This window comes from Vigna angularis, chromosome 6 (genome assembly GCF_016808095.1).
Source record: "Vigna angularis cultivar LongXiaoDou No.4 chromosome 6, ASM1680809v1, whole genome shotgun sequence".
Taxonomy (NCBI): domain Eukaryota; kingdom Viridiplantae; phylum Streptophyta; class Magnoliopsida; order Fabales; family Fabaceae; genus Vigna; species Vigna angularis.
The window spans coordinates 23,156,819-23,166,775 of NC_068975.1; the positions used below are offsets into that span (position 1 = coordinate 23,156,819).

The 9,957-nt window shown below is 36.2% G+C and overlaps 2 protein-coding genes across 5 annotated transcripts; one reads left to right on the top strand and one right to left on the bottom strand.

The window, feature by feature from the left end:
• Positions 1–685: 685 nt before the first annotated feature.
• On the top strand, positions 686–5,103 carry LOC108343000 (ethylene-overproduction protein 1). The gene is made up of 4 exons (XM_017580987.2): positions 686–3,203; positions 3,428–3,719; positions 3,809–4,118; positions 4,369–5,103. Exons 1-4 carry the CDS (start codon positions 1,216–1,218, stop codon positions 4,587–4,589), a joined length of 2,811 nt encoding a protein of 936 aa, XP_017436476.1. The 5' UTR covers positions 686–1,215; the 3' UTR covers positions 4,590–5,103.
• Positions 5,104–5,362: 259 nt separating this feature from the next.
• LOC108343001 (probable inactive receptor-like protein kinase At3g56050) lies at positions 5,363–9,690 on the bottom strand. Of its 4 annotated transcripts, XM_052879225.1 has the most exons (7): positions 9,498–9,690; positions 9,274–9,394; positions 8,306–8,417; positions 6,939–7,495; positions 6,607–6,797; positions 6,395–6,527; positions 5,363–6,146 (listed from the first exon to the last, which is right to left on the bottom strand). In XM_052879225.1, exons 2-7 carry the CDS (start codon positions 9,392–9,394, stop codon positions 5,536–5,538), a joined length of 1,725 nt encoding a protein of 574 aa, XP_052735185.1. In that variant the 5' UTR covers positions 9,498–9,690; the 3' UTR covers positions 5,363–5,535. The 4 variants fall into 4 exon arrangements, with proteins under 4 accessions (XP_052735185.1, XP_052735186.1, XP_052735187.1 ...); XM_052879226.1 differs by having other exon boundaries at positions 6,939–7,465; positions 9,274–9,690; XM_052879227.1 differs by lacking the exon at positions 9,498–9,690 and having other exon boundaries at positions 8,306–8,424; positions 9,274–9,397.
• Positions 9,691–9,957: the final 267 nt, after the last annotated feature.

A 9,957-nucleotide genomic window follows, 5' to 3' on the forward strand; every position in this document is an offset into this window, starting at 1 on the left:
TTTGGTGCCCCAAGAGTTGCACCGGTGGCTTATGTCTTCAGATTTGATGTTTTTTACCTTTTAATTTATTTAGACGTGGCCAATCATATCCTCCAAATTCATGTGCCGTGGAGATGTAGTGGACCTTTTTAATTATTTCCAACACATTATATTATATGTTATACATCGTAATTGGATCATATGTTGTACAAAGAATATATAATAGAATAATTGAGGCCCCTTATATCTTTCTCAAGGGAAAACAAATAAAGAACCACACATGAATTCGACATTCAACCAATATAAACAAAAGAATTCACAGTAGATTAGACAAAAGGGTCTGTGAAATTTCAATTTTTTTTTTCTATTATTGTTGTTTCTACAGTTATCTTTTGAGGAGGGGAGAGGGGTATTTTGAAGTGTGAATGCATGTTTGGTGTTGATAAGACCACTTAACATAAAAATAATAATTGGATTGGTTACACAACTCACTCCACCTTATTATGCACTTTGCTTGGCATGCAATTCCATCTCAATCCGAATATTTCAATAATAATGATAAATTAAGATAAAGGTGCGGAGGTAATAAAGAAGAAATCTGTTCATGATTAAGGAAGGATTCACTTTCGTGGTGGAATAAATAAATAAATAAATAATCTGTGACTCTCTGTCCTACTTTTTTAATACAGCAAAAATAAAAGAAAAGGAAAAATGATCATGGAACCAGTTGACCAGATTTGCATGCTGTTGTCCCAAATTGGAGTGGTTCATCTCAAGGATCTGTAATTCTGTGATTCTCTCTCTCTTTGTGTTTGTGGAGTCAGTTAATGGCACTGGTTTGAGCATGGCAGCTTCACCTGATCACACCTACAAATTTAACTACTACTTGCTAACTTTGTTTATTTACACCATAAACACACCAACCTTGTCATTCATTCAATGCGTGTTGATGTGTTGAGTCCTATTCTGATTCTAAAAACATACATTATCCAAAGCTAGAAAATTCCACTCCTTTTTAGAAAACAAGGAGATGCCAAATTCAGTTTAGGCCATTGCTCTTCATCATCACCCATCTACCATCAACTAATACCATTCCCTCTCTCTTTCTATCTATGTTGCTTGGAGTCTGCAACCACAAAATTACAAAATAGCAAAATGAAGTTCTTTCACTCAAAGGATCACACCCGGGGTTTGTGTTAAAGGGGTTGAAACCAAAGAACCTGTAATTGATCAGAGATGCGTGGGCTCAAGCTCACCGAACGTTTCAAGAGCATTCAAGTTCATGCTCTCAGTTCTACTTCATCTGAAACAAACGGTGGTAATGGCAACAAAGGCTCCGAAACAATATGTGCTGATAGCAGCACGACCAAACCTCGCAACAACCTTAACAGGAACCGAAGCTTAATACCATCATGGTCAAAAACCAAATCCGGCACCAACAACAACTCAACCTCGGTATTTGCAAACCTGATCCCTCTTCACCTCCCTTCCACCGACACCATTGAACCACCCCTAGAACCTCACTTTAAGCCCATCAATCTTGTGGAGACCTTATCAGAGTTCTATCAGCGCATGGAGTTTTGTTCACAGTCCAACAAAGCAGTAATGTGTGTGGAACAGTGGTCTCTTTTGCGCGGTCTTGGTGATCAGAAAATACTTAGAAGATGTCTCAGGACAGCATGCCAGAATGCTGAGGATGTGCTCTCCAAGGTTGTGTTGTCTGCATGGTTGAGGTTTGAGAGGAGGGATGATGAGCTTGCTGGCCTGTGTTCAATGGATTGTGGTGGTTATGTTCTTGAGTGTCCAAAGAAGAATTTGGAACCCAGATTTCGCCCCTGTTCAGTTAATGATCACTGCCAGTGTCAACAAGAGCTAATTCAGGAAACCTGTACTGAGGGTGTGCGTGAGTCAGATGAGGAAAGTGATATTTTGTTTTGTGTTGGGAGTGAAGAAATCAGTTGTGTCAGGTACAGGATTGCTGCTCTTTCATACCCTTTTAATGCTATGCTCTACGGTGGCTTTGCTGAGTCCAAAATGAGCAAGATTGATTTCTCGGGAAATGGGATATGTCCAAAGGGAATGAAGGCTGTGGAGTTTTACAGCAGGACCAAAAGATTGGACCTCTTCTGCCCAATGACAGTTTTGGAGCTTCTGTCCTTTGCCAATAGATTTTGTTGTGAGGAGATGAGTTCTGCCTGTGATGCCCATTTGGCTTCAATTGTTGTGAATGTTGAAGATGCATTGGTGCTTATTGAGTATGGATTGGAAGAGAGAGCCACCCTTCTTGTTGTGGCTTGCTTACAAGTGTTTCTCAGGGAGCTTCCAAATTCTCTGTATAATCCAAAGGTGGTAAAAATACTTTGCAGCTGTGAGGCACAGGAAAGGTTAGCCAATGTGGGGTGTGCCTCTTTCTTGTTGTACTACTTCCTGAGTCAAGTGGCCATGGAAGAAAGCATGATGTCTAAAACAACATTGATGTTGCTGGAGAGAATGGGAGAGTGTGCCACAGAAAAATGGCAAACAGCCCTAGCATTCCACCAATTGGGGTGTGTATTGCTTGAAAGGAAAGAATACAAAGAGGCTCAGCACTGTTTTGAGGTAGCAGTTCAGGAGGGTCATGTTTATTCATTGGCTGGGGTGGCCAGAACTAAGTACAAACAGGGTCAACCATATTCAGCCTATAAGTTAATTAGTTCTCTCATATTTGAGCATAAACCGGCTGGGTGGATGTATCAGGAGCGTGCACTATACAATATGGGAAAGGAGAAGAGTTTTGATTTAGATGTTGCAACTGAATTGGATCCTTCTCTTTCATTTCCATATAAATATAGAGCACTAGCAAAGGTGGAGGAGAAGCAGATAGAGGAAGGGATTGCAGAGCTAAATAAGTTTATTGGATTTAAACTGTCCCCTGATTGCTTAGAATTGAGAGCGTGGTTGAATGTTGCACTTAAGGATTATGACGGTGCAATGAGAGATATTCGGGCAATGCTAACCATTGAACCAAATTATGTAACTTCACATGGGAAGATCAAAGGGGAATATTTGCTCCAACTTGTAAACCGTGGAGTTCAGCAGAAGAGTCAGGCTGATTGCTGGATGCAGCTATACCAGCAATGGTCTTGTGTAGATGATATTGGTTCTTTGGCTATTATACATCAGATGCTAGAGAATGAGCCTGAGAAGAGCCTTCTAGAGTTTCGTCAGTCTCTACTCCTATTAAGGTTAGTACATGTATAACTGAACCAGAAGTATCTCTTTTTCAATTCTGTGTTTATTGTCACGTTGTCAAGGATCCTTAGGACTAGAGTCTGATCTGAATGTTTCGAAATCACTAGCATATTACATTGTGAAATGTCCATAATTTTGTTACAATGTAGCTATTTTCAGCAGTCAAATTAGTTATATTTTGTGATGTCAAGAGAATCCTCACATGTATGAAATTCAGGTTAAACTGTCAAAAGGCTGCAATGCACAGCTTGCGGTTGGCCAGAAACCACTCTAGCTCAATGCAAGAGAGGCTAATTTATGAAGGATGGATCCTATATGACACTGGCTATCGCGAAGAAGCTTTAGCGAGGGCTGACAGATCCATTGCAATTGAGAGATCATTTGAAGCTTTTTTTCTAAAAGCATATGTGATGGCAGATACAACTCTGGATCCTGAATCTTCTTCCTACGTTATTCAGCTTCTAAAAGAAGCACTTAAATGTCCTTCAGACGGTCTTCGCAAAGGACAAGTCAGTGATCTCTTATAATAACACTATCTCTGTTCCAAGTGAAGTGAGTGTTGTGCAGTTATTTGATTATCTTGTGCAATATTTTCCAGGCATTGAATAACTTGGGGAGTATTTACGTGGATTGTGGTAAGCTTGAGCTTGCAAAAGAATGCTACAAGAGTGCACTTGCAATTAGGCACACAAGAGCTCATCAAGGTCTAGCACGCGTTTATCATCAGAAAAATCAAAGAAAAGCTGCGTATGATGAGATGACCAGGCTAATTGAGAAGGCAGAGAGCAATGCCTCAGCATATGAGAAAAGATCAGAATACTGTGACCGTGAGATGGCAAAGGTTGATCTTGATTTTGCAACTCAACTTGATCCTTTAAGAACCTATCCATATAGATACAGAGCAGCAGGTACTTTCTCTTATTGCACATTCAATTTAATTATCTGTAGTTAGATTACTACTTAAGAAGTTTGGATATTAGCATGCAAAAAAGTTAACGATTTTATAGAATCTGAATTCCTAGAGGACACTTTATCTACTGTACTTGGTTTGGTATTTCAAAGTTTTTTTATTAAAACAGAAATAATTTTATCAAAATTTCTTCCATTTCTACCATTTTCCAACCTCATATTTTTCAAACCTCTCAAATGTATGGTCAGTGATGATGGATGAGCAAAAAGAAACTGAAGCTGTAGAAGAACTCACCAAGGCCATCAAATTCAAACCTGACATGCAAATGCTTCACCTACGAGCAGCATTTTATGAGTCAATGGGAGACTTATCATCTTCTCTACAAGATTGTCAGGCTTCTCTGTGCTTAGACCCAAATCATGCAGGCACACTTGATCTATATCGAAGAATACGAAAGTTGAACTTTTAATCTTTGTGTATATGAGCATCAGAAAGATAAAATGTGGAGGTCTTGATTAGACAACCGATGGGGAAAGGAGAATTTCCAAATGACTGATATTTTACATCAGAAATCTCGGAACAATCATCTTACAACAAAGATAGAAAGACATGGATATATGGATTGTGGAATTTCAGGTGTAAATCACAGGAATTTCAGAATAGTGCATCCATTGATTTGATATGTATCTCTGTGAGCCATATTTATAGAATTTGTCTCTCACTATTTAAGCATCCTCTTGTACAGTTACAGAGGTTCATTCCACTTGTTTTCTACAATTTTTTTTTTTTGAAAAATAAGGAAGAAAGAACAAATAATCACCTTGCAACTAGAAAGTGACAGATCAAATGAGAGAGTGTGTACTCTAAAGGTTCCATTGGAAACCATCTTCTCAGTTTGTTGTTATTCATGGTCCATAGTACTTAGTACATCAGGTACACTAAGAATACCTAATGGAAAACATGAGATAATATTCCTTTTCTTATCCTTCTGCCTCAATCTCCAATGTATATCTTATCTTAGGTGGCGTACTGATAATATTTTCCAAGGATAATACTTTACAGAAAAACAAATCCATGAAGTCTTGAATTTATCTTCATATGCCAAAAAGTGGAACTTGTTTCTTTATCATTACAAACTAACATAGTTATCTTGCACCCGGCCTTTTTCACACTAAAGAGAAGAAAAATTCATTTATACGAGCATAAAAACAAATTCATTCCTTAACTAACTACAAAATGAAATTATTCTACTGGGACAAAAGTTGTTTCTTCTGTTCATCCTAATTCAGTTAGCTTCAAAAGAACAAGAATCTAAAACATAACTGCGAAAATAAAAAGTAAAAAATGGCATCAAACTCCAAATTCAGAGTTGTTACTCAGATTATTATCCCAAAGGACATATTTTTCATTTGGAGTTATGGATTCACGTCTGAACTTAAGTCAGTGGACATAATTTCTATTTCAGCCCACCAAAGAGGAGATGCTTTTGGAGTTGCTCCATCAGGTCCTATGGTGGTGATTTCCTTCAACTTAGAAGTAACCTCCCTCATAGTTGGTCTTTTTTCTGGATCAGGATCTACACAGCTGTTAATCACTTCTTCCCATTTATCGATTTCATTTTCTTGCAAAGAGTTCAGGTTTGAATCCACCACGTCTCTCAAGGGTCGTCCCTTTATATATTCTGCTGCCCAATCTTCAAATAAGCCATTCTCCACTGCAAAGGGAATTCTTCCTGTAATCAATTCAAACAATAGAACTCCAAAGCTGTAAACATTGGCCTTGATATATTCTGGAGCTGTTTCTAAGAGCTGTGCAGCTTCGGAACCCTTTTTTGTAGAGACTATGTCAGTCCAGAAACTAAAGTCTGATAATTTAGCAGCATAATCTTCAGTCAGATATACAGAGGAAGATAGTATGCTTTTATAGGCAATGGGTGGTGTCAGCTGATGCATGTGCTCCAGACAATAAGCTATTCCCATAGCTATCCTTATTCTCATTCCCCAGTCCAGCCTTTCTGCTTCTCGAACTGCAAGACATGAATGAATGCTATCAATACAATTCTAATTGCCAGTACATAAACTCGAACAACTTTCAATGTGTCATCAACTGATCAATAAGAAATTGATGATCAAAGCCATGTTGAAAACTTCTTATACAGTATCAAGTAATGAGAAGGATACACCATAAAAGATGCATGCTGTGTTGCAATGATTCTTAAGGCACACGCTGGTTTATATAACCATGCAAGTAAATTTTAAACAAAACAGCACTCACTGTGTAGATGCTCAAATAGAGTTCCGTTTGGAGCATACTCAAAAACCATCATCCTTGTGAATGGCTTATTCTCTTCACAATATCCAATTAGATTCACAAAATTTTTGTGGTTAACTCTTGACAACATCGCTATCTGGAATCATGAAAAGGAAGAGGTTCAGTACTAAAACCAGTCAAGTGTAGCACATTTTCTACCTTTGATGCCTGCGTACCTTCTTTCGGAATTGAGTTTCCAGATTTTTGGACCAGTTATGGGATGAAGTCACTGCAGAGGATACTACAGCTATCTCAACTCCACTGGAGAGAGTCCCCTTATAAACAGTCCCATCAGGCAGTGAACCAATAATGTTGCTGAAATACTCACAAGCTACTTCAAGTTCTGTTTTTTTCAGACTAGGAACACCTGAATCAATACATGCTCAATGAGTATGCCATTTCAAAGAACATAAACTTTATTGTTAGTACTTAACATGCATTTTTCAGTTTGAAATCTTCAGCTGAGCTAGTCAATGATGAAAGTAAAGTAAATATGAGCACCGTTTACCCGTTAAAAAGGCTTTCTGAAGCTGGCCACTCAACCCTGTGGCCCAAGGTTTTACAGTGACAACCTTGTTACTTCTGAAGCAAAGAAAAACAACGACTGACACCAAAATGAAGAAGAAGCCCCCAACTATGGACCATAAAATCACAGCATGTTGGTTTGTGGTTGAACTGTTTGAAGATGAAGCAGGAGAAGGCATTGAAACCCAATTGGAGTGTGGTGGTGTGGACACAACCATAGGTGGATTTGGTGGAGGTGATGTGTGTGGAGTTGGTGCTGGCACAGGTGAAGGTGAGGGTGAAAGAGAGAAAAAGAAAGTGGAGAGAGATGGAGATGGTGAGGGGGATAATTCTGGAGATGTTGGAGAATCTGAGGGGCTCTGTGATGGTGAGAAAGGCTCTGAAAGTGGTGATAGTGTGGAGGGAAAAGGTGATGGTGATGGTGAAAGAGTTTTTTTCTCATCATCAACACCATTTGCTGCTTGGAGAAGTTTCCTTATGGATGGTGTATCCCCATGTTCGCCAATGTGCCTGTCACAAGCAGGCAATTTTAAACATAATCTGATGCATCAAGTACCCAACAGTTGATGATGATGATGATGTTGATGATGATGACACCCAAGCATCACTATATTAGACTTGCAAGAAAAGAAAACAATCATGTATAAAATCTATGCTGTATATAGAAGCTATGTAAAGCAAAAGCAAAGTTTAACATAGGACTGGTCTTGTTCCGTGGAGACACAGATCTTTCAAGTTCTTCACGCAGTACTGGAAATAAACATGTATATTTCTATAGCCACTTAAGATATTGCAACTGCTACTAATTTTTATGAAGAATGATGATATTTTTACATTTATTAGATAAAATACACCCACCTAACAATTTAAAATAATAATGTTTTAATTTTATTTATTTATTTATTGTCTTAAAATTTTAATATTTATAATTATATTATTAAAAGAGTTTTCGAGTAGATAAATTTTTTTGTTAAGAGTGTAAAGTATTATTTTATTTTTATTAAGTTTTGATACAGTAGAAATTAAATACCCATTTTTTACTATATAAATCATCAAAGATATATTTCAGTGGAGAATATTATTTTTATCTTTCTGATTAAGTGAAGAATTGTAAGAGAATAATTGATTTTTTTAGAATAACAATAAAATTTAAAATTTTTTGAGAAGATAGTTTAAAATTTTAAATTCTAAAAAATAAGATTTTTTTTTCATATTCTATTTTATCACCTTTTGAAAATATTCCATGAACATCAAACATAGGATTAAATTACTCTAGCATGCATGTTCTTACAAAATAATATAAAAATGAAGAAAAAAAATGAAATTGTGAAAAGGTAAGAGTTTGCATACAAGGATACAACTTTGCCATGGGAGAAGTGATCAACCACTTCTCTATTCCAACTCCATAAACTTCCCAATGGATCTCTCTCCACTTTCTCCTTCATCTTTTGCAGTGCCAACCCTGCACACTTGTTCAGCTATATCAATGTGTTTTTCCATATAATTTCTTCAAAAGTAGAACATTTGAATTTTCTAGCTTTTAAAACTAATCCATAAAAAATAAAAAATCTAATATGTTTAATATCAAGCAATATAAAACCAAGTCTAACTCTTATTAAAACAGTTATTACAAAAAGTTTTTTTTTTAATTGATTATCCGTGTAAAAAACTTCTGCACGAACTATTTTTCTTAATTTATATACCAATCTTCAATCATAATCTTAATCATGTCAATTACCAAAAATAATTTCTTTTAACTTAAAATAGGCTACTTTAAGGCTAACAACAAAATCGGTTTTGCATGTTTTCAATTTAATCTCATATTTCCAAAAAGAAACTTCAATTTATCTATTGGAAATATTTCTCTTAAATCAAGTTAGTCATATGTCACATCACCTAAAAGTAACGTTCTAATATGAAAAAAATGAGGCAAACGTATAATTTGATCATAAAAAACCACTAAAAGATAAATCCTTACATAGTTATGAGAAAATATTAATAATTTCCATTTATACATAATCAACTTAATTTTTAGTATTTATATATATATACTGTTCAGAATCTATTTGAAAATATTTAGAGCTTAGAGATAGGACCTTCTAATGATTTCCCCATCTAAATATAAAAGAACAAACTTGAAAAAGAAAAAATGGAAAGGGCAAAAGTATTTAACCTAAAAACACGTATAATCCAAAACCCATTTCATGAATCTAGGAAACAACAAAATTATAAAGAAAAAAAAAACAAAAACATGCAACAACCTTAAAAAACAACATTAGAAATTATTAGAGCGATAGTGCATTCAGATTTGGAGTCACCTTCTGAGCTGACAGTGGAACACCGAACAGGTTCCATGGTGAAGGTGAATAGCAGAGACACCACCGCCACAAGCACGCGTAGTAGCTTCAACCAAGTGATGAATCTCCACCGTTCTTCCATCTGAAACAATCAATTGGTATATGATCTTCTGAGTTCACTTTGTTCCTCTGAAACTATAGAGAGAGAGAATGGAGAAGGAAATGATTGATGAAACACAGCGCACCGACGCAAGAATGTTAACGAGATGATGAAAATGGAATGGAGGAAGCAGGGAGTGTTTGGAGGGAAAACAGAAAGAGTCCGATAAAACGGCTTCTTATGTTTACGAATCAGCGTTTAGCTTTTGCGGTGAACAAGTAGAATAAGACGGCACCGTGGATTTGTTCACCGTTTGGTGCATTGAGTTGGAGAAGTCGTAAACGCATCTATTCTATTTATACAAGTGTTCTCAACCTTTACCATCACCTCCTACACCAACACACGTGTTCTCCTACGTTTATTTTTATTTTTTTTTATAAATGCATTAATGTGACATTTAATGTAGTAAATATTTAAAACAAATTAATTGGTAAATTCACTTTATAATGTAATTCCTTTTTTATTTGGTTTTTAAGTCATTTATTTTTAAGAATAAAAAAATACAATAATTCTTTTATTCTAATAAAATAGTTATGTATAATTCA